This window comes from Rana temporaria, chromosome 2 (genome assembly GCF_905171775.1).
Source record: "Rana temporaria chromosome 2, aRanTem1.1, whole genome shotgun sequence".
Classification (NCBI taxonomy): domain Eukaryota; kingdom Metazoa; phylum Chordata; class Amphibia; order Anura; family Ranidae; genus Rana; species Rana temporaria.
Genome location: NC_053490.1, coordinates 303,478,763 through 303,503,459, shown reverse-complemented (window position 1 = coordinate 303,503,459; position 24,697 = coordinate 303,478,763). Strand labels below are relative to the sequence as shown.

The window sequence follows — 24,697 nt, the reverse complement described above, 5'->3', positions numbered from 1 at the left end:
TAACACATAGAGAGCGTCCTGCCGCACAGATGTAGTTCCCAGGAGGGGGTGAGCACGTTACTGACCACCGCAGTAAACCCTCCTGTCATGGTGGTCAGTAAAATCAGACAAGCAGGAAGTGAACAGAACAGAGAAGAAATAGAGCAACTTCTGAGCAAAAACTAACAATGAGGAAGTGAAAAGAGGAATGTCTGCAGGTAAAGGATGCTTATTATGAAAGTTTTTTTTTCTCCTTTTTTTTCCTGTTCTGGTTGATGACTTTGACCGCTCGTTCTCCGGCTCCTCTCCCAGGGCCTCCAGCGGCTTTTGCTACCTTCATAAGGGATACATGGCCTTGTCCCTGACTTTTTTTTTTGTAACGGGAGGCCCCAGCCTGTTATTGGCTGAGAGCCTTAAATAGACCGTAAAGTGGAGGAAGGGGTAAAAAGAAAAATTAAATAAATAAATATATCTGGAAGCAGCTGTGCAAAATAAAACTCGGTCCCCACAAGGAGGGGGCAACGTCACAGTTACGAGACCCTGCTAGTGCAGGAAAAGCACAGGATTCTATGTAGCGCCAACAGTCATTAGCCACACTCCAGGCACTATGCACTGTGTGCTATCACAATGCAGTGTCGGGGCTTTTCTGCAGCGGAGCCCCAGGATCATGTCCTCCCATCCCTGAGGCTGAGTGTTTTCTTTTTTTTCACAAGAAAGAGGCTGAGTGTTTTCTAAGAGGGGGAGACAAAGGTCTCTTATCCTGCAGCCAGGGAGCCTGGGAAATACCTGTACGCTGCATCGTGCGCACTCCAGCTTCTCTTGGGGGAAGGTGGAAGATCCGGGGTCCGCTTTCTTCTGCCCAGGGGAGGGAAGTGCGCCAGGTCCCCCCTGTTCTCTGGGACCAGCGATGGAGCATTAGAAGCTGGGCCGGATGACTGGCAACGTCTGTTCCGGAGAGGGGGGGCATTTCCGACCAGTCCTTCAGGTTCTGGCCCTGGGATCTAAAAAGCGCGCCAGGCTGGTGCGGCCTTCTTGCTGTAGAGGCAGCGGACGAAGGCACAGCGACCACCAATCAGCGGGAGATGAAGGATTCACAGGCAGCTTTCAAGAAAAAGGACGTTGTCGCTCCATGACCATATGTACAAGGGCCTTGGGGAGCAAAAGAAGAGGATGTTCCCGGTCCACAACTTCTTGGTTTAAGTCATCAAAAGGGAGTGGCAAGATCCTGAGAGGAAACTTTTCCTTTCAAGGGCCTTAAAACGCAGGTTTCCATTTGTGTAGGAGGCTGCATTAGTCTGGAATAAATCTCCTAGGCTGGACGCTGCCTTTTCACAAGTTTCCAGGCATACTGACCTGGCCTTTGAGGACCCCATGGACAAGAGGCTGGATCTTCTTTTGAAAGTCCCGGGAATCCTTAAGCCTGCCATGGCGGTCACAGTGGTGGCCCGCAACATGGCATATTGGCTAACACAAATTAAGGTGCACATTGAAGCCGGGACTCCAAAAGAGATGATCCTGTCTTCTTTCCGATGCTCCAAAAAGGGGTGGCGTACATTGCAGATGCCCCTGCTGAATCGGTGTGCATGTCCGCAAGATCCTCAGCGCTGGTCAGCTCAGCAAGGAGAGCCCTATGGCTTAAGACATGGCAGGGAGATATTGCGTCCGAGGTCAAGGTTGTTTGGGGCCAGGTTTGGAGGCTGTTTTGGATCAGACAGATGATAAGAAAAAGGCCTTTCCCATCAAGAGAAAGTTTGGACTAAAAAAAATATCGCCCACAGTGGAAGTTTGGGTCCCCAAAAGTGGAAGGGCAGAAAAGTTTGCGGGGCAAAGGGCGTGGGCGGTAATTTTTCATCCTCCTGAACACCTGAACAGCCCTGATAACCCAATGACAGGTTGACCACAGTGGGACGAAGATTGTGAGCCTTCCTCCCACTGTAGGAGATGGTCATCTCCAACCCGTTCGTTCTGGGGATCGAGAGAAGAGTACCGGATGGAGTTTTCAAAACCTCCCCCACAGACTTCTCATCACTGAGCTGCCAAAATGTGCGGAGAAGGCGTCGGCTCTTCTATCCTCCCTGCAGGAGTTGGAGGAACAAGAGGTAGTGGTACGGGTTCTGTCAGGTGAGACTGTACTGGTACCAGCAGTATTGAGGAAATTTGAATCGGCGAACACACCACTTATTCTAATTGTGCCACACTAGCACAGGAGGTCATGGGTCTCCATCCTGAAGGAGCTAGCTGTAGAGCCTCTCTGGATTCTGCCTGTCCAGAAGGATTTTCTTTATCAAGGGCCGATATGTTGTCCCCAGGTGGTGCGGTAGAATCTCGCAGCCTGGTTACGGAGGAGGAAATGAGGGGCAAGGGTTTCTCGGATCGTTTAGTGGAGACCCTCCTAAGTAGCAGACAGACCTATTCTATTTACCTAAAAGGTGTGGAGACTGTTCAATGGCTGGTGCACTGAAATCTCTTTGACGTGCACAGCCCAGTGTCAGTGTTGGATTTCCTGCAGTCTGTGGTGGATAAGGTTAGCACTCTGAAGGGACAGGTATCCGCTTTGAGTGTGTTACTGTAAAAGCCGCTAGCGGCAGATCCATTGATAGTCAGGTTTTTTTAAAGCCTTAAGCAGCCAGAGACCAGTCAGAAGCGCTCCCCCTTTCCCACGTAGAATCTCTCCTTATTGTTGCAAGCCCTCACAGGGGAAGCCCTTTGAGCCACTGGACTCTTGTGCAGTAAAATTGGTTTCCCTCAGTGTTTTTGGTGGCGATTACTCCTGCAAGGAGGGTTAGTGAACGCAATGCCCTCTCTATTAGGGCTCCTTTTCTTCAAATTTTTCCAGACCGTGTGATTTTTAAAACGGATCCTGCCTTTTTGCCAAAGGTGGCCTCTAAGTTTCATAGAAGCCAGGAAATGTTGGCTTCTTTCTATTTGAGTTTAGGAAGTCTGATTCCTTTTTTTTTTTCATGGTCTAGGAAACTGTCCAAAGCCTCTAGACGTATGATAGCTAGATGGTTGAGGTTGGCTATTAATCAGGCTTATGTGGTTGAAAGGGTATGAAGGCACATTCCACTAGAGCTATGGCAACATCCCAAGCAGAGTGGGCTGGTGCTTCTCCAGAGCAAATCCGTAAAGCGGCAACCTGGTCCAGCTTTACCACCTTCGTAAAGCATTACAGGCTGGACCTACTTTCGGCCAAGGGCTTTGGGTGTGAAGTGCTGCAAGCAGTGGTCCCACCCTAGGGTAGGTGCTCGGTTAGCCTCTCTATGGTGGCTGTCCTGAAAGACGAACATGGGGGTTACACTTACTGGTAACGTCCTTTTTTCCAGGAGTCTTTCAGGACAGCACCCATACCCACCCGAAACTTTGGTCCATCTCTGGAAGCCCCTGACGTGAGACTGTCAGGTAAGATAATGGTTAGTATGAACGTGTTCTTGTGTTTCTCGAGCTGGCCGGAGGTACTTGGAGAACTGAGGGGCCAGCGGGACAGTGAGGCTTAACTCTTGCAGTATGAGGCAGCGTTTCCTGAGAAAGGAGGAGCCAAGGTCTCTATGGTGGCTGTCCTGAAAGACTCCTGGAAATTGACGTTGATGGTAAGTGTAACCCCGGTTTTTTTACTTATTTGTTTTATATGTATGGATTGCATGGGTTGTTACTGACGTGGTGACATTTTCATGTCAATGACACCTTTAGAAATATATATTACCTAGAAAATGGCGACGTGTTCAATACCGCTTTTACCTGTGGTATGTGAGTGAGAAATGTCAAAATTGGCTGAGCAGCAAGAGATTAAACAGTCGACCCATACAAATACTTATTTCTTGTATCTTTCTAGCTTTTGATTGAATTACTGTACTAGAGTTCCTATATAGATTATGTGTGTGTAATAGTAGCTTAGTAAATTATCGTATTTGTGAGTCCTGACCTTATATTTGGTGTATTTTTATAGGTTGCAAGCTACTGTACAAACATGACCTTTCTAAAAAGTGGGGAAGTTACTGTAAGATGTGCAGTTACTGCTGCCAAACCTCTCCAAAGTTGGTGCGGAATCATTTTGGAGGGAAGTTGGAAGAGTTCTGTGGAGAGGAATGCATGTCAAAATTCACAGTGCTGTTTTATCAGGTGAGGAAATCAATTTAAGATAAACTGGGAAACTCAGGTTGCTTTATGCCAGCATAGTTTTTAAATCCTTATTCATGATCCTACCTGATTTTAGCTAGCTCCAGTGCTTACATAAATGTAGCAGTTTTGTGACAGACTCTTTAACACGTGATCAGCCGTGTCCAATCACGGCTGCTCATGATGTAAACAGGAAGAGTCTCGCGTCTGACAAATTGAGTAGAGGCGAGCCGATCGGCTGCTCTCCTGACGGGGGGGGTCTGCGCTGCCCCAGTGTCCCAGCCCACCCCCCCCCCCCCCCCCCCTTTGGATGGCCACCACACTGGACCACCTGGTATGCCACCCTAGACCACCAGGGAAATGCCAATCGGTGCCCAGGGGCTGCCAATGAAAAATGCCTGCAAGTGTCATCAGTGAAATCTATCAGTGCCATCCATAAGTGACCATGCCATTTTATCAGTGCTCATCAGTGAAGGAGAAAATGTACTTATTTACAAAATTTTATAACAAAAATTCTGTTTTTTTTTATTAGTTTAGCAAAAAATAAACAGCCGCAGAAATGATAAAAATGTAGTTTGGTTATTTGTTTGTGTAATTGTCATTTCAATACTGACAGCACTGAAAGCTGAAAATTGGCCTGGACAGGAAGGTGCGAATGTGCACTGTGTTTAAAGGGATTGTAAAGGTAAAAATGTTTTTTCCTAAATTGCTTCCTTTACCTTAGTGCAGTCCTCCTTCACTTACCTCATCCTTTTGATTTTGCTTTTAAATGTCCTAATTTCTTCTGAGAAGTCCTCCCTTCCTGTTCTTCTGTCTGTAACTCCACATAGTAATGCAAGGCTTTCTCCCTGGTGTGGAGTGTTGTACTCTCCCCCTCCCTTGGACTACAGGAGAGTCAGGACGCTCTCTACATTGCATATAGAGAAAGGAGCTGTGTGTTAGTGGGCTTCCGGACTCTCCTGCTTGCCCCCTCCCCCCTCAAGGGAGGGGGCGAGCATGACGCTCCACCCCAGGGAGAAAGCCTTGCATCACTGTGTGGAGTTACAGACCGAAGAACAGGAAGTGAGGATTTCTCAGAAGAAATAAAAGCATTTAAAAGCAAAATCAAAGGATGAGGTAAGTGAAGGACTACTGCACTAAGGTAAAGGAAGCTATTTAGGTAAAATATAAAATGGCTTACCTGTAGTTACTGTGAATACCTCCTAAACTTGCACTGTTTAGGAGATATTCAGAGTGCATACAGCGGTGACGTCACCGGCACATTCGCTCTGAAGGTCCGGAATGTCGCGCCAGACCTTCAGAGCCCATGCCGTAAACGGAGGCTCCTGCGTGCATGTGCGGGAGTGACGTCATTGTGCCACTAGCCACTCGTGTAGCTGGAGGCTGCAAATCTGGAAGGAAGACTGGGTGAAGATGGATCTCAGCAGTGGAAGGCTTTGTTTTAAGGAGCGTCTCATTATGTGCTAGTATGTGATGCATATTAGCACATTATGACAAGGGGATTTTTTTCTTTTTTTCCTTCAACTGCAGTTTACTACCACCTTCAACCCCTTGATGACACTGGTACATCCCTGGACTGCAAATGGTTTATACTGGGATGATGTCTGCCCATCATCCCCGTATTGTGTTTTTTTTTTTTTTTTTTTTTTTTTTAGATCCGATTGTCTGCACCCTTTCAAAAGCAATCTTGGCAGTTAACTAGCCGCCAGATTGCTTTGACAAGCACCCCCCCCCCCCCCCAAGCTGTCACTGCCTATTGCTATCACAGGGAAAGTGTCTATAGCCTGTGATAAGTTATTCAAAAAACAATTAGACAATAAAAAATAAAAATACATTTAAAGCACCCCGGTCTTGCTGGCACACAAACTGCAATCGTCCCAGTTATATGAAGTATCGCTGCAAACGTCAAAGTACGGGCAGTGATTCTAGCACCAAACCTCCAGTGTAAATCTAAAGTGGTAACCTGTAAAACGTTGCCTATAGATGGTAAAATGCATGTCGTTTGTCCCTGTTAAAGCGTGACATGATTGGTATCTATTTACTCGGTGCAACATCTTTAACATTTTATCAAACATTTGGGTTTTGTATTGTGTTTTTGTGCACTAAAAATGTGTTTTGAAAACCGCTGTGCAAATACCAGGTGATAATTTTTTTATTTTTTTGCACCCATCAATTTATTCTCCAGGGGCTCTGCTTTAAAATGCAAAAAATACTGATTTTGACATCAAAACAAAGTGCTAGAAAAGGCCTTGTCTTGAATTGTTTAAAATTATGCACAATCTCAAGGAGCCCCATTCTAAAATGTAAACTAAACAAATAGTTTTACTTAACAAGGCAACATCCACCACACATGTAGGACACCCAATACTTTTCTGCCAATGCAAATACGCCTTTGCACACTGGTACTAGCAAGTATTGCAGTTTCTCTCCCTCGCTCATCTGTGTCCTTATCAACCAGGGATGTCATTGGTAGTTTGGACGCCGGTGGCTGGAAGGTTGCAATGGTGCACAATGAAAACCTGTGGATTTGTGTAACTAAAAGGCAGGCTTCGTCCACCCTGTGGATTGTATACAATTTTAAGCAATTTTTAGGCATTTTGCCAAGGCACTCTGGTTGAAAATGGCTGATCTAAGCAAGGAGTTATGTCACACCAAGATTTTCCTATATGTAAGAACAGTGTCGTCATTGCGTGGAAATCACAAAGAGATTTTTCAAAATGGCTAAAAATGAGGATATGATAAATTTAATAAGCAACACATTTACATTTGGACTAAAATGAGGTCTGTAAAATATGTGGGGATGTCCAATGCCAAAGGGGTGTGTGTGTGTGGACATTTGAGGGTTTTGGTTATTTCATATACAGTATGTGCAAGTCTCTTATGCATGTGCATTGTTTTTTGGTTTATTTTTTAAATATTCCACATCTACTAGAATGAAAAGTTGTCACTAGAATAATTTTGAGGTAAGGCTGGAACACAAAGTATTTTTTCTGAAATTTTGAGGGCCTGGTCACATTTTCTCCAATTGTTATCTGTGTGTTATCTGTTGCTCATTTCTAATACAAATAAACTTCATAGGCAGATTTTATAGGACATGGAAATGGCTATAAGATGTATATGTTGTAATAGCATGTGTGTTTTGAATAGGTCCTTTAGTTAGGTTTCCTCATCATACAGTTACCTTTTCAGTATATCTTCCAGCTATACCCGTTGAGACTGCTCCATAAAATGTATATGTGGACCACATATCAAACATGTAAAACCTTATGATTGTAGTTTGTTGATTTCACATTTTGTGCTCGATAAGCTCTTAGAATTATTATTTGAGTAATGAACATCTAATAATCAAATTTCCTTTTTAATTAGATGGGTAAATGTGAAAGTTGCAAGCGACAAGGCAAGCTGAACGAATCGCTGAAGTGGAGAGGGGAGATGAAGCACTTTTGTAACCTAATGTGTTTAGTGGTGTTCTGCAGTCAGCCGAGCACAGGAGAAGCATCTCCAGTCAACAATACAGGTTTGTTGATGCAGCACCGTAATATTTATACTCGCAACTAATTTATTTGTTTAACAGTATACATTCATGATGAAAAGAAAGGTGAGTAACGGCATTAAACTTCTTTCAGCAAACCTTGCTTTTAATGTGTAGCTGCTGACTTTTAATAAGGACACTTGCCTGTCCTAGGCGCCAGCGATGATGGGCCCCCGACTGATCGATCGGTCCTGGCGCCTCCATCCTGACTAAGGGAAACAAGCAGCAAAGTCTTACGGCTTCACTGCCCGTTTCCCACTGCGCATGTGCCACTCGCACGGCACTTTGTGAATGGGTGGCTGCCTCCTGGGTTACACACACACACACACACACACACTTCCTAGAAGGCAGCGCACCCCATTCACTACAAAACACCGCGACGCAGGGTGAAGAAAGAAGAGGACGAGGCAGAAGAGATGCTTCCGCATAGCAACAGCCCTTTTTTGGTTAAAAAAAAAATGTATATATGGGTGGAACTCCACTTTAAGTACAAAACTGCAAAAGGGTATACTAAACATCGTTTTTACATGTTGCCATTATGGTTAAAATTTTGCCGCCCCTATGGTAAATCTTTCACTACCTTTTTGAGTATTTTACAGATTAACTTTATCTAGTACAGCACATATAAGGCTCGATTTACACTAATGCTTTTTTTATGCATTTTGCAGAAATGCAGGGAAATTTTTTAACATGGGTTCCTATGGAACATGTTCACATCAATGCATTTTTGTGCCTCTGCGTTTTTGGAAAGGGTTGTAGACTTTCATTCCCGCAAAATGCAGCGTTTTGCATGTAATAGAATTCAATGGGCCCGCATCCAAAATGCAGGTACCGTGTTTTTGCAGCGATTTGCGTATTTTTTTATTTTTTTTTAACAATGTATCTAGCTGGTTGCTAAGGAGGGGGCCGGGAAGTCGTCAGCTGGCTTCCCGCTTAATGTAAAAAAAAAAAAAATAGTTAAAAAAAAGTTTAAAACTTGTGTGGGTGTCCACCCAAAATCCATACCAGACCCTTATCCAAGCATGCAGGTCAGGAAAGGGAGGGGACGAGCGAGCCCTCCCTCCTGAACCATACCAGGCTGCATGCCCTCAACATGGGGGGATGGGTGCTTTAGGGAAGGGGCGGCTCTGCACCCCCACCACTTCAAAGCACCTTGCCCCCCATGTTGATGGGGACACTGGCCTCTTCCCGGCAACCATTGCCCGGTGGTTGTCGGTCTGCGGGTGCAGGGCTTATCGGAATCTGAAAGCCCCCTTTGACAAGGGGAGCCCCCCTCATCTGACCCCCCCCACCCCCATTCACCGAAAAAGTAGTGTAGTGTTAAAAACAACAGTAAACTGTTTTTGGCCAGTCTTTTATTATCTTCTTCATCTTCTCCCCCTGCTTCTTCTTCCAGTCTTCTTTCTCCGGTGTCCTCCTTCCTCTGCCTCCGCTACCGCCGACGACCCTCCTCCGATGCTACACCCTGCTGATCTGTCGGCGCCGATGTCCTGCATTTCTTAAATAATGATGGGGCGTGGCAATCGGATTACATAACACGGAGGCTACACCCCCTATGACGTCACAGTCCCATCATACCCCAGGTGGTGACGTCACAAGGAGGTGTGGCCTCTGTGTGACGTAATCGGATTGCCACGCCCCCATCGTAATTTACAAGATGCAGGACATCGGCGCGGACAGATTGGTGCGATGCATCATCGGAGGAGGGTCGTCAGCGGGAGTGGTGGCAAAGGAAGGACACCGAAGAAAGGGTGGAAGAAGCAGCAGGGGGCCAAGATGATGCAGGAGAAGAAGAAATTAATAGAAGACGTGTCAAAAACTGTCTACTGTTTTTAACACTACACCAGCAGGCATTTAGTCAGATTGCAGCCAGATGGGGAGTCCCAGAGGTGGACCTTCTCGCCTCAAAGAAACTAAAAACTGGAACAGTTCTTGCATGAAGAAAAGTATGGAGGCCTCGGCCGGGCCTTAGTGTGCCTTCACTCCAATGGAATTTAAAAAATGGCTTGTGCCTCCTTGCAAAAGGAGATGACATGGCTCTTCTGGGCCCATGTGCTCTGGAGATTTTTTGAGATTTTTCTCGCTTTTCTTTTCTTTTCTTTTTTCCTGCATTTTTGGATCCTGGGATCTACAATCAACTGCCGACTGGGTGACAGACTGGATCCTCGATCCTTGTAGTCACCCCATGTTCGGCCATCGAGTGTGTGCCAGCCTTTAGCTACGCGCTGGGCCGTCCACGACATGCCCCATTGCTCCAGGGGTGGCCAGTGAGCTATACGCTATAGGGCACACATATAACCGGGCTTTATGTCCGTGTCATAGTGTGCTGGGCCGACAGCCATGCCGTAACTGCGCGGACGTTGGTTCTGTCCGGGATGTCGCCAGCCAGTGGTCGCAGGACGGGTAAGTAGCAGTTCTCTTGCCTTGGCATGGTGGTTCGGCTGGTGCATTCCTAGGGAGGTCGATCGGGGGTCCGCCCTACTTTCCTCTCTCCCTTCCTCTCCCTCCTTCCCCGCATTTTGGGGGGTCCGCCTGGGGGGCTCCGTCCGGTGGCTGGGGCTGCTGTCGGGGGTGCTGGGTGATCTTTATTGATGCGGGGGGGGGGGGGGGCCTGGATGTTTTGCTGTTTTTTTACTGTGTTTTATGCACTGTGCACGGCCGCCATTTTGCCGGTGACTTGGCGATCGACGGCCATTTTCTTGTAGCCCGCATACTGTTTTTTGCATGCCGGTGGCCATTTTGGAAGGGGTTTTTGGCTCTAGTGGCCAGAATAACGGCGCGAACGGCTCCAGCACACTTCCTAAGGGATGGCACAGCACGGACAGCGCTCTGGGCAGTCGCAGCAGCAGTACAGCCTGGTCGGGTGGTGAGTCCTCTGGGGGGTCCCCTGCTCTCTGCTGCGGCCGGGAGGGTGGCCTGTGGATCCTGCCTTGCAGTACAAGGGTGGCATTGGAGTAGGTCAGCATGGCGTCCGAACTGGAGGCTTCTCCCCTAGAAATGCCGGAGTTAACCCTTAGTGCTCCTGTTCCTGCGGCCTCCGTGGATGCTATGACGGCAGTCCTTCAGGCGTTTGTTGCCAGGATCGAAGCGGCGAGTGGCCAGAGGGGGGGTAAAAAGCGCCCCCGCCTTCTTCTGGGGATGTCTCTGACACGGAATCGGGACCTGCTACTGCGTCCGGCCCTGGTTCCGTTATGTTAGTGGATGCAGGCCTAGTCCACACGGACAGTGAGGATGACTCTGCCCCAGGGTCAGCGCATGATAGGGTGCTTGTTGGAGCTCTTATCACTGCTGTGCGGGATACTCAAAAACTTGAGGATTCAGCGGAGTCATCAGGGATGTCGGTCCCTTTTGTGTTCCGCAAGCCGACCCGCACTGCAAAAGTGTTTCCTTGTGTTCCTTATCTGGAAAAATTTTTGTACAAGGAATAAGATCGGCCGCAGAAATTTTTTTCTGTTCCAAAATGCTTTGCGGTCCGTTATCCGTTTGAGGAGGACTTCCTTAAAAAGTGGACCTCTCCTCCGTCAAGGCGACCACATTGCCTGTGGAAGGGGCTCTCGCCTTTAAGGACCCCGCAGATAGGAGAGCTGAGACTGTGGCCCGCTCCATGTTCACAGTGGTGGGGTAGGCAGTGAGACCGGTCTTGGCGGGGGCTCTAGTGTCAGACACTTACCGAACGAGCAAAGTTGTTGCTGCAGGAGCTGGAGGCGCATAATGCCTCTGAGGACTGTGTGGCGCTGGCCGACCAGTTGGTGCAGGGCCTAAAATTTGTCTGTGAGTCGGCTCTGGATACGCTTCCCTTGCTCTCCAGGGCCTCCGCGGTGGAGTTACACTGCCTTGTGTGGCTGAAGTGTTGGTCTGCGGACCAGTCTTCTAAAAAGGCCTTGGTGGACTTACCCTTTAAGGGTTAACGGCTTTTCGGGGCGTCTCTGGATGACATCATAAAAGATGCCACGGGAGGCAAGAGTACTCTGCTCCCACAATTGGGAAAAGGTAAGGAGCCTCGCTGTAAGCAGGGGCCCTCCTTTACCGCACCCAAACGTTTTTTCTTCCCGCCCGGTGCGGCAGGTAAACATTTCCAGGGCGCTAAGGCGCCCGCTGAAGCGCCCCTGGTTCCGCAAGCCCAACAAGCCTGCAGATGAGCCTGCTTCCGCATGAAGGTCTGCCCCCGTCCGTATCTCGGGTGGGGGGCCGGCTTCACGAATTTGCGGCTTGGTGGAGGTCTCTTCTTTCCAACTGGTGAGTTTGCGAAGTAGTTTCCTCGGGGTACAAGATAGTTTCTCTCTTGTCCGCCAAACAGATTTTTTCCTTCCAACCTCCAGCTTCCTCCGGAACGTCGGGAGGCCCTGTCAGGGGCTGTTCAGGATCTGCTGGTCAGGGGAGTGATTGTGCCGGTTCCTTTACTGGAACAGTTTCAGGGGTTTTACTCCAATCTGTTTGTAGTCTCCAAGAAGAAAGGGGTCCGTCCAATCCTGGACCTCAAGGCCCTCAACTGTTTTGTCAAGGTGCAAAAGTTCAGGATGGAGTCGGTTCGCTCTGTAGTGGCGGCACTCCATCAGGGGGATTTTCTGGCGTCCTTGGATATCAAGGACGTGTACCTGCATATCCCCATATGCGCAAAGCACCAGAGATTTCTGCGCTTTGCAAACGGGGAGGACCACTTTCAATTTGTGGCCCTCCCTTTCGGCCTGGCCTCGGCACCTCGGGTTTTCACCAAGGTGCTCGCTCCGATAATGGCCCTGCTGAGACAGCGCGGGATCGCTATCGTAGGATACCTGGACGACCCTCTCATGAGAGCTTCTTCAAGCTCAGAGTTAGAGGTGGATGTGTCTATCACCTGCTAGGCCCTCTGGGAATTCGGTTGGCTGCTAAATGTCCAGAAGTCAGTGTTGGTACCGTCCCAGCGTCTAGAATACCTGGGGTTGATCCTGGATTCCTCGGAGGCGAGAGTTTTCCTTCCAACGGAGAAACTACAGACACTGCAATCTGCGGTGCAGCGGTTGGCGATCCAGAGGTGGTCGTCGCTTCGCTTTTGCATGCGGGTTCTGGGTCTGATGGTGGCCTCCTTTGAGGCGGTTCCGTATGCTCAATTCCACACTCGAGTGTTACAGAGAGAAATTCTGTCATGTTAGGACAAGCTTCCTTCGTCTCTGGATTACCAGGTCCAGGTGAGTTGCCTGGTCATGTCCTCCCTAGTGTGGTGGCTGACATCTCCGGTACTTCGGACCGGGAAATCGTTCCTGCCATGCCATTGGACGGTGGTCACGACGGATGCCAGCCTCTCTGGCTGGGGGGGGGGGGGTGTCTGGGGTGTCCAGTCAGCCCAGGGGCGCTGGACTCGGGAGGAGTCCCGGCTCCCGATCAATGTCCTGGAACTCCGGGCGATCAGGCTGTGCCTCTCCAAGTGGTCTCTGGGTCTGCAGGACCAACAGGTCAGGATCCAGTTCGACAACACCACGGCTGTGGCGTATGTCAATCATCAAGGGGGCACACGGAGCTCGGCTGCAGTGGCGGAAGTCGTGCACATCTTCCGGTGGGCCGAAAAGTAGGTACCGGCTCTGTCGGCCGTGTACATTCTGGGGGTACAGAACTGGCAGGCGGACTGCTTAAAGGAGCAGTAAAGGGAAAAACATTTTTTGCTGAAATGACTGTTTACAGGGTATAGAGACATAATAGTTTAATAATTTCTAAAAGGAATCAGTTAACATGGATAAAAATCAATCATATAATGTGCCTACAGTTCAGTTTCGTTTTTAAACTAGTTTCATGTTTCTGTGATGTACAGAGACACACAGAACAAAAACAAACAAACACAGGGCAGTGTTTTTTAAAAAAAATGAATCCGATTGGTTCTGAGGAGTTTTAGACACACAGTAATCACACCTTCTTGATCATGGTCCACAGTAAGAAGCTCGCATGAGTTTTTTCATAAGGAGCCAGACAAGCAGGAAGTGTGGAGATCAGAGAAGGATTACAGCTACTTCAAAGCAAAAACAAACAATGAGGACACGAAACCAGGACTGCAGTAAGGTAAAGGAAGCTATTTAGCTTAAAAAAAAAAAAAAAAAATTCCTTTAGTGACCCTTTAAGTCACCAAACGCTAGACCAAGGAGAATGGTCACTACACCCGGATGTGTTTCAGAGTCTGTGTCTGAAATGGGCCACCTTCAGACGTGGATCTTCTGGCGTCCCGTCTCAATCGAAAGGTGTCATGGTTAGTTGCCAGGTCAAGAGACCCGTGGGCGTTGGTAGCGCCATGGGGTTCATATCGCCTAATCTACACCTTCCCTCCTCCTGAAGCTTCTTCCTCGCCTGCTGCACAGAGTGGAAGCCTAGGGGATACCAACAATCCTGATCGCTCCGGATTGGCCGCGCCATCCCTGGTACAAGGATCTGGTGCATCTGGTGGCAGACGTTCCTTGGCGTCTGACTCTGCGAGAGGATCTTCTGTCGCAGGGTCCTATTTTCCACCCTGCTTTACAGTCGTTGGCTTTAATGACGTGGTTGTTGAGAGCCAGGTGCTGAAGGATCGAGGCCTGTCGGACTCGGGGATCTCTACCATGCTGTGTGCACGGAAGGCTACTTCACGGAAGATTTACCATCGTACGTAGAAGGCCTACATCTCTGTGTGAGGAGATGAATTGGCACCCCCGTACATACGTGTTGTCCCGGATTCTGCTGTTCTTGCAGCGTGGAGTGGATCAGGCTCTCGCCTTAAATGGCCACTAAAGGAAAAAAAATTTTGGCTGAAATGACTGTTTACAGGGTATAGAGACATAATAGTTAACTGATTCCTTTTAAAAATGATTAAAAATAGATAAAAAACAATCATATAATGTACCTACAGTTTAGTTTAGTTTTTGCTGTTGTTTCCTGGTTCTCTGATGTACAGACCCAGAGAGCCAATAGAGGGCAGTGAAGGTTTTGCAAAACGAAACTGGATTGGTGCTGAGTAAGGATGAGCTCTGGCGTGTTCGCATAGAACACGTGCAGAGCCCGCCAGGAAGTGTGCACGGCGCTGCGCTAATAACAGCCAGGGAGACATTTCACGATCCCTGCAGCCGAGCAGTCAGTATCTCCTCGGCATATTCTTCAATGGGTTTCATAAGTGCCTGCAGGAAACCTCTAAACTGTTGAGTGGTCCCAAGTAGTGAACTTACTAACTAGGGGCCATTCGGTTCCTGCAGAAGACAGAAGTAATATCTTAATGAGAGGTTCTCCTGCCAATATGACTTCCAGAAAGTTGCATGACACTTGCTACTTGTACTGTTAAGGTGCTATATGACAACCTTTTGTCAGCTCTATCCTGCAAGAAACCAGGACTGAAGAATTGACCGGACGATCCTTGGTACCACTTGAAATTTGCCAGTGGGAACATTTTTTCAAAATGTTTCAATAAGTACTATAGTGGGTATTTTCTTCTAGCCATAGTAGACACAAATTTGTTATTTTTTTTTTTTAAGATTTCCCTTTCATAAGCCATGATGTGAGGCGCAGACTTGCTGTAGGTGGGTGGTCGGTCTTGGGCAGTTGTACCCATGAGGGGGCCAAGTATGTGTAGATCATTTTTGCTAAAACAGGGGCTACCAAAAATAGGATTTTTTGCACTCACCATAAAATCAATTTCTCTGAGTTCATGGACGGACACAGCAGCAATTGACCTTAGGGTATTATCCTTTGAAAACTGGAAAACTCCATTCTAATCTCTTACCAGGCTCAATTACCGTATTTATCGGCGTATACCGCACACCTTTTTGCCCTGAAAATCAGGGCAAAATCGTGGGTGCGCCATATATGCCGATACCCGCTTTCCCGCGCCAAGTTTGAATACTGCGCCAGCATATACCGAGCGCAGTACACTCGTGTATAGTCGGGCAGGCTCGGCTCCTCTCGCGCTCACGTCCTGGACGTACAGGACGTGAGCGCGAGAGTAGCCGAGCATTGCCGACTATACGCGAGTGTACTGCGCTCGGTATATGCCGGCGCAGTATTCAAACTTGGCGCGGGTATCGGCTGACGTCGAAGCTGGGTGCGTGGAGCGGCTCATGCTGTGACAGGAGAAGCAGGTAGGAGGGCAGAGTATTGTGCAATGTGCTGGGATCTATGTGCAATGTGCTGGGATCTATGTGCAATGTGCTGGGATCTATGTGCAATGTGCTGGGATCTATGTGCTGGGATCTGTGTAATGTGCAGGGGGGCTTTGGAATATAAAAGGGGCTGTTGAAAGTTGTTTTTTTCCTAAAACTTCCCTCCTAAAATTAGGGTGCGCGTTATACGCCGATAAATACGGTACTTAACCTACTAGAAGGCATTGCAGTACATTCTGCAAAGAATTTGACCTTTATCATGGGCAGAAAAAGCGGGAGAGCTTCCAGACCACCTGTAAGGCAGCCAATGTTTTTCAAATCTTTGTTTGGCTTTATAGGGTGGATCCTCTCTCTGGCCAGGACCAGGCCTTCCATAGGAAGGTTCTGCAGACTGCTTTTCCACCCTAAGCAGGTATTTCTAGCTTGTCCTCTGATATGCTATCCTGGAAGATTACTGGGAAAAACAGAATGTTACCTGTTGGCTCGATTTTCCCAGAATCTTTCAGGACAAGCGGGGACTCACGCCCAGTACTATATGTTAGAGCATTATCTTTTCAGTCTTTTACCTTCAGTTCATGCTTAGTACTGAGGTTACTGGGTGTCTGTGCTCTTTTATTGATAGTGGATGATGTATTTATTGCTTCATAAAGGGGGATCTTCTGTCACATGCTATCCTGGAAGATTCTTAAAATGTGAGTTACCTGGTAACTCTTTCATTAATGTTTTGATTTTCCTTAGTTTGTTCCTGCAATATCTGACTATTTAAGAAGTATTGTCAATGCCAGTCTTGTGGAATACTTTTGTAAGCCTATGCTTTTTTTATTGCAGCATCCAATGCCCCTATGATTCAACCAGTTCCAGCTTCCCCAGGCTCCTCTGGGGCTAAAGATTCCACTCCAGTCATTGCCAATGTGGTGTCACTCGCAAGTGCCCCTGCTGCGCAGCCTACTGCAACCTCTACCAATGTCCTACAAGGTAAGATGCAAAAAATTACAAGAGAACACTATACAGTTCAGACAAGTTGTCTGAATAAGGCCTCATTCACACCGGCACTGTCAAACCTGCATTTTTTATTTTATTTTTTTGCATTAAAGCGGGGGTTCACCCTGTTAAAAAAAAAAAAAAAAAATGTTTTTTTTTATTATACCATTACATTCGGCATCGTAGCGCGAGCTACGGTATGCCGGTCTTACATGTTTTATCCCCGTACTCACTGTGCTATGGCTCATTGAAGATTCCGGGGAATGGGCGTTCCTATGGTGAGAGAAGGTGATTGACGGCCGGCCCTGGCACGTCGCGCTTCTCCGGAAATAGCCGAAATAGGGTTGGCTCTTCACGGCGCCTGCGCATAGCCTGTGCGCAGGCGCCGTGAAGAGCCGAGACCTACTCCGGCTGTCTTCGGGGAGCGTGACGTGCCAGAGCCGGCCGTCAATCATCCTCCCTCTCCATAGGCACGCCCATTCCCCGCGGGAGTCGGATTCTTCAATGATCGATAGCACAGTGAGTACGGGGATTAAAAATTTAAGACCGGCATACCGTAGCTCGCGCTACGATGCCGAATGTAATGGTATAATGATGTGAAGGAGGGTGAACCACCGCTTTAAGAGTACATTTCTAAATGCTTGATTTTTTTTTCAACTGTGCCATTTACACAAAACATTTCTTTGAGAAAATAGAATTCTGTGGTGTTGCTTTACTTAAACTGGGGAGTAAAAAATCTGGTGCAACTCTGCATAGAAACCGATCCGCTTCTAGGTTTTATTTCAAAGTTTAATTGAACAAGCTGAAGTTGTTATAAGCTAATTGGCTACCATACACTGCTGCACCAGAGTTCCAGTTTTATTAAATCAACCCCTGTGTGTCCAGTTTCTTATTAGAAACGCCAATCTTGGGTAAACTACCTTAACGCAGTAATATATAAACAGGCAAGTTATCTGGAAAGCGTAAAAGTAGTTTACTTCTCAGATCACTTCTGCATTTGGAAAAGGTAAACAGGTGTTTAAAGCTTCATTCACATGCCCGTAAAAAAAAAATACTGCATATACAAGTGTTTAATTATGGATCTGAACAATTCACACAGGTGCGTAAACACGAGCTGCTTTCTGATCTGTAAAACTTCCTCTTTAAGTGGTGGATTAAAATCTCAAGTAGCTGGGTGAAGTTTTTCTTGAAGCATATGTTGGCATTGCATTAGCAGGCATTTTAAATGTCCTACTGCAGTGCAGGCAAGAATATCTGACTCTTACTTTTTTGGTGGGGATGCACCACGGTATGTTCATTGTGATGCACTGCATCTCTTTACCCACTACTGTACAGTGCATTGGGGAGCCATCTGCAATAAATGGTATCACAATACACTGCTCAAAAAAAATGCATGTAAAAATCTGCGTTTTTTTTTTTTTTTCTTTCTAGAAAGTCACTAAGAAACCCCCTAACATATATTTTCAGAAAGAAGAGGCCTTGAAAAATAGTGGTTGCAGTTTATCACACAATATTTGCACAGCCGTTTATCCTACACTAATTTTCAGGAAAAAAACACTCTTTAATGAATCTTGGTGCACACAATATAATACCCATTTTTGGTAACATCTAAAAGATGTTCTGCCTAGTAAATAGATACCTAACATGGCACGCTTTAAAATTGTATATACCCATGGAACGGCGACAAATTACAGTACATTAAATTTTCCATAGGTTACCAGTTTAGAGTTCAATAGGAGCTCTGGCGATAGAATTATTTCTCTCGCTCCTGATGTTCATGACGCTACGTGTGGTTGGATCACTGTTTACAAATGCGTGCAAGACCTACATACATGTTTGCATGGGGGGACTTGGGGGCTTTAAAAACCTCCTCCTCAATTTTCAGTACTGTCTTTATTCCTGTCACCATCTTGGATTTGTTAGCTGGCTATGACTTCCCATGAAGCCTACAAAAGAAAAGTTAAGGTCCACTTTAACCGCTTAAGGACCGCCTCCTGCACATTTATGTCGGCAGAATGGCACGGCTGGGCACATGCACATACAGGTACCGCGGACCCGATCGGCGCTGGAGTCCCGCGATCGGTCCCCGGAGCTGAAGAACGGGGAGAGCTGTATGTAAACACAGCTTCCCCGTTCTTCACTGTGGCGCCGTCATCTATCGTGTGATCCCTTTTATAGGGATACACAATCGATGATGTCACACCTACAGCCACACCCCCCTACAGTTAGAAACACATATTAGGTCATACATAACCCCTTCAGCGCCCCCTTGTGGTTAACTCCCAAACTGCAATTGTCATTTTCACAGTAAACAATGCATTTTAAATGCATTTTTTGCTGTGAAAATGACCCATAAATGTGTCAAAATTGTCCGAAGTGTCCGCCATAATGTCGCAGTCACGAAAAAAATCGCTGATCGCCGCCACCATTTAGTATTAAAAAAAAAAAAATTATTAAAAAAAATGCAATAAAACTATCCCCTATTTCGTAAACGCTATAAATTTTGCGCAAACCAACCGATAAACGCTTTATTGCGTTTTTTTTTTTTTTTAACCAAAAATAGGTAGATCGGCCTAAACTGAGGGAAAACATTTTTTTGGGGGATATTTATTATAGCAAAAAGTAAAAAATATAGAATTTTTTTCAAAATTGTCACTCTATTTTTATTTATAGCGCAAAGGTGATCAAATACCACCAAAAGAAAGCTCTATTTGTGGGGGGAAAAAAGGCTGCCAATTTTGTTTCGGAGCCATGTCCCACGACCGCGCAATTGTCAGTTAAAGCGACGCAGTGCCGAATCGCAAAACCTGGCCGGGTCCTTTAGCTGCCTAAAGGTCCGGGTCTTAAGTGGTTAAGAACGCATTCTTTTTTGAGGGTGCATGACTTCAATATATTCCTTTTTTTTTGATTGTCTTACAAAGGGATTAGGCAAATAAATATGTATTTAATCATACACAGGATACTGAGGCTGTAATAAACATCACTAGTTGGGTTATGCTTACATCTTCAGATGAATGGACACTTGCCATTAAAAAAGGCAAGAATGCCTGCCCATTTGATTCTGCACATCCTTTGTGTCTAGAAAAGAATCCTCTTCATATCTGAACCGAGACATCGTCCCTCAGGGGTTCTCGGTGGTGAAAATGTGGGCACTCTCCTTCCCTCTCTATTTTAAGGGAGGATGAGACATTGGAGGAAATTCTTTGGAAGATGAAAACATGGTATCTGTTAGGGATCTGGAATTCTCTGTAGACGTGTCCCCACAGAAGGAAGCTGAGGGTCCGGGTCTGTCTCAAACAGGAGACCAATGTGTGCTTCCTGGCAGATGCGGTATGCATTAATTACATCAATAGAAGTGAAAAACAAAAAGTAGATCGAGAAGTGCAATAACCAAAGTGTAGCATGTAAAAAACGAATTTAATGGAAAATGTAAATTGAGCTCAGCATGACAGTCGGGCAGGTACAGGCAGGCAACCAGGAAGTCTTGCCTTGGTCACTGGTAAGGTAGCAGAGGAGTGTGAACTGGGAGTCTGTGACTGAGGAGCCGATGATGGAAAGCATAGCCCGAGTATGGAAGTTGCCTTGTGTCGCTGGAGGGAGCTGGGACAGGAATGTGTTTCAAAGCAATCTTGCTTCTTTAGCAGCTCCTAGTTCACACTCATCTGCTCCCTTGCCAGTGGCCAATTCAAGACTTCCTGGTTGCCTGCCCTGTCATGCTGAGTTTCTATTATTGTGAGTGCAATTTACATTTTCCATTAAATTCGTTTTTTACATGCTCTACACCAGTGTTTCTCAACTCCAGTCCTCGGGGCGCACCAACAGGTCTTGTTTTCAGGCTTTTCATTATTGTGCACAGGTGATTTTATCAGTTTCACTGCCTTAGTAATTACCACAGCAGTTTGATCTGAGGGAAATCCTGAAAACATGACCTGTTGGTGCGCCCCGAGGACTGGAGTTGAGAAACACTGCTCTACACTATGGTTGTTGCACTTCTCTCTCCCCCTCCTTTGTTTTTCACAGCCACGTAGCACACACCATGCTGGATTGAAGCAGCACTTCCAGAGTTGTATCAGCAGTGTATTGTATAGCACTCTAGGTTACCTGCAGTATCCAGCTTTTTATAAGCTCCTGCTTTTATATTGATTATTATCGTATTACATTGTTCTGCATTGTTTCACATGGTTTGTTTTTACCTTATTCATTGGAACACTGATTTTATTTAATTTTGTTCAGTACACCGATACAATCATTCTGGATACCGTTTCAACCAGAACACTAGGCACACTGGAGAGATTTGGATGAATTCTGACTAAGCAGAAGTGATCCTTCCTCCAGACAAATGTCTTGCTCTGAGGACTCAGACTTGCTCAGTAAGCTGACAAATTACCAGATTTACCTTTTGCATGAAGCTTCTGGGAAAGATGGTAGCCTCCTTCAAGATATTTCATTCCAGGCCCTTTCAAGAGAATGTCTTGGTGGCATGGGACAGGAGGATCCAGTCATCGGATTCTTGAATGCTGTTATTACTGCACACGTAACTCTATGAATTGGTTTCTCTCTCCATCTTTAAGAGTTCTGATGACAGATGCAAGCAAAGTGGTCTGGGGTGTAGTTCTGGACAATGTTTTGGTCCAGGGAAATTTGTCACTGCAGGAGACGTTGTTGCTTTTTAACATCCTGGAACTGAGGGCGATTCGCCTTGCCCTTTAACTTTGGTGCGTACAGCTGAGGGGTCTCCCTGTTCAGTTAGACAATGCCACAGCAGTGGTGTATGTAAATCGACTAAGCACCAGAAATTGAGCAGAAGGAAGTGCATCTCATCCTGTCTTGGGCGGAACTCTATGTTCCCGTGCTGTTCACTGTTTATATTCTATTTAAAGGTATTCAATTTTCTCAGCTGCCAACAGTTGCCTCTGTGGGAGTGGACTGTTAAGCAGAGCTCCTCGAAAAACCTCTGGGTGAAGGTGTGGAACCCTCGGATGTATATCTTCCGGTGAAATAATGTGAAATTGCACTGGTTTGTTTCCAGGACCAGGGATCTTCCAGCATTTTAGGTGGATGTTCTGGTGACACTGTGGGACTAGTTATCCCACCATTAAGCTTCTTCCTCATCTGTTTTGCTCGAGTGGAAGGCATTGTGGAAATTTTGATCACCCTTATGTTACAAGGTCTAATCCTCCATTCTTCTTTGCAGTCAATGGCATGGCTGTTGAAGCCAGGGTCTTGAGCAGTAGGGGATTCTGATTCAGTCATTCCTACCCTGCTAAAGGTGACTTTTAGGAAGATTTACAAAAGGACTTTGAAGTCCTGTTTTACCTGCTGTAAGGTATGTTGTGGGCTGATTCCTGGTGTTTCTCCAGTCCAAGTTGACCAGGGACTGACACTGAGTATGATCAAGGGTCAAATTTTGGCTTTGGTGCAGTTTTTTAGAGACCAAATGCTTCCCATTACTTGGTTATGTGCCTTTTGTCCAAGGTGTCATGCATATTGTTCCACTGGTTAAAACTCTGTGGGACCCCAGTTTGGTAATTTCTGGATTGCGGCGGGCGTGATCGCCGCCGGGTACCTGCGATTGCTCGTTACAGAGCGGGGACCGGGAGCTGTGTGTGTAAACACACAGCTCCTGGTCCTGTCAGGGGGAGAAATGCCGATCTTCTGTTCATACAATGTATGAACGGAAGATCAGTCATTTCCCCTAGTGAGTCCACCCCCCCCTACAGTTAGAACACACCCAGGGAACATACTTAACCCCTTCACTGCCAGTGGCATTTACAACCCCTTTAACCCCTTCCTCGCCCCTCGCCTTCCTAGTCCCAGTGAATCAAACTAGAGTTGGTCTTTTACCATTACTTCTAAATCAGGATTGTTTTTGCTCTTGCTGATGCAGTACTCACTGTTAAATCTCGAGTACCAAGCTACAGCTTGGTACTCGAGTTTTAACAGTGAGTACTGCATCACTATCAGCTACAGCCTCATGCTGTTCTTTGTCAAGGTTGTGTTAAGGCTGCTAATACATTCTAGTGCACCTGCTGTATGCAGTTTTCCTTTGAGAAATATACTGGAAAGATGTTAGTACCTCCAAAAGCATCTGTTGGCCTTGTATCTGTTTGAGGAAGGTTTTGGTAAGAGGGCTGTCCCCTCTAGATCCGGCAGCATCCTGTCCTAACATAGAATCCACAGTCCCAATGAAGGATGCACCTATTTTTTGGACCCCTATCTACAAGCAATATGAGGCCCATTTTAGAGCTCTGTTCCCAGAGAGGTCCAGCACTGTAAACGGTCTTGGTCATGACCTTAATCTGGCAAGCCCTAAGTTACAGCATGGATCGGTTTTCAAGGTCTTCTGCCTCGTCTCCCTAATGAGTTTCCAGTCAGTGAATATGAGGACTGTTTGGCTAAAATGTTGGGCTGAAGAGCTTGCACACAAAAAGCACTTGATCTGCATGACCCTTGAGGGACGACACCACTTTTCTGCCCTGGATGCCCTCATCAAAAATGCCAACAGAAGAAAAGACATCCAAGGCTCAATCTGTAAAAACTCACCCCTTGACAGGAGAAGAAATGTTATTTACGTTCTCCTTTGCTCTCAACTTCAAAATCCATGCCCATTGCCAAGTTCAGCTGTAAATCTTGGACTTCCAAGTCCCCCAGGTTACCCTCTGGTAAATATTTCTTAGAATGTGGGTTTGTCACCACTTTTCATACTGGGAGGATGTCTGATAGCCTGTGAACAATAGACAGCTTGAAAGAGGGTAGTAGTTTACAAAGGACTACAAGCTACTCTAACTCCCAGACCCTTTTCTGGTTAAAAACTTCCAACCTACCTGTGTCACCACACAGATTGGCAAATCTTCATGCAGTCCCAGTGTCTCTTCTGGAGCAGGGTGTTGTCCTACCAGTCCCTGTGGCAGGAACGGTTCCAGAGGTTGTACTCCCAACCATTGTACTGTTCCAAACCAAAAGTTGCCATTCATCCTATCTTCGACCTTACGACGAAAGGCCTGGTCTTCTTTCAGGCCCAGAAAATCTACATGGAATCCACCAGGTCTATAGATGTTATTCCAAAGTATCGCCATAAGTATAAGAAAGTGTCTGACGTAAAAACTTAAACGTACATTGAGGCGAGTCTTGGTCATGTCACTTATAGTCCCTTTTGGTTTGTGTGCTGGACGGTGGAACGCATGGCAGCTACAAGTTAGAGCCGCGGGGCACCATTCGGCCACCCGACATGCATGCAGCCTCAGTGCTGGGCTAAGGCACCACATATGTAAGCAGTCACGTGGCACTGTTTTTTTATTGCTTCTTTTAAATAAATGGGATTACATTATTGGCGCCTTTTATATTTTTACCTTATATCCCATCTATGATCTGTCGGAGGAAAGATTTTTATACTTCTATAGTTTCCATCACTACAGCAAGTATTATCTTGCCAAAAGTGTCTTAGACCTGCTTTTTAAGTAAAGAGGTCACCATTATCTGGTAAGCAGAACCCACTTATGGAGCACTTTGGGTTATCATTTGTTCAGCTGGTGAAGGCATTCATTGTTGACAGTACGTAGAAGATTGTTCTGCACTGAAGAGATACTTTCGCTAGGACTTTTTTTTAAGTTTTTTCTAGAAGTTTATTTTGTGAAATGTATTTCTTTTAACCTGATTGATGTCAGAGGTCTAGGTACTCCTTTTTAATTTTGTATGGTTTCCTAATCGATGCTTTGTTTTTTGCAGGTGCTGTTCCAACTGTAATGGCTAAAATAATTGGAGATGTAAGTAAAGTGATGTTCATTATGAGAACGTTTGTGACTTTTTTTGTATTACGCATTTGTTATTTAATTTATATCTTTCAGGCAAGTACCCAAACAGATGCCCTTAAGCTTCCTCCTTCACAGCCCCCTAGAATCCTCAAGAACAAAGCTCTACTGTGCAAGCCATTGTCCCAGACCAAGGCCACCTCTTGTAAACCTCACACACAACACAAGGAGTGTCAAACAGGTATACGTAAAACTGGAGC

At 46.3% G+C, this 24,697-nt stretch overlaps 1 protein-coding gene across 3 annotated transcripts in view; it reads left to right on the top strand.

Moving 5' to 3' along the window:
• The window catches only part of ZMYM4 (zinc finger MYM-type containing 4), a 142,862-nt gene that overhangs the window by 64,454 nt on the left and 53,711 nt on the right, over positions 1–24,697 (top strand). For all 3 annotated transcript variants that reach the window (XM_040337306.1, XM_040337305.1, XM_040337307.1), the window contains exons 13-17: positions 3,923–4,095; positions 7,459–7,609; positions 16,537–16,683; positions 24,415–24,452; positions 24,534–24,678. In XM_040337306.1, the coding sequence (XP_040193240.1) occupies positions 3,923–4,095; positions 7,459–7,609; positions 16,537–16,683; positions 24,415–24,452; positions 24,534–24,678 (654 nt within the window). The remainder of the gene's footprint in view (positions 1–3,922; positions 4,096–7,458; positions 7,610–16,536; positions 16,684–24,414; positions 24,453–24,533; positions 24,679–24,697) is intronic.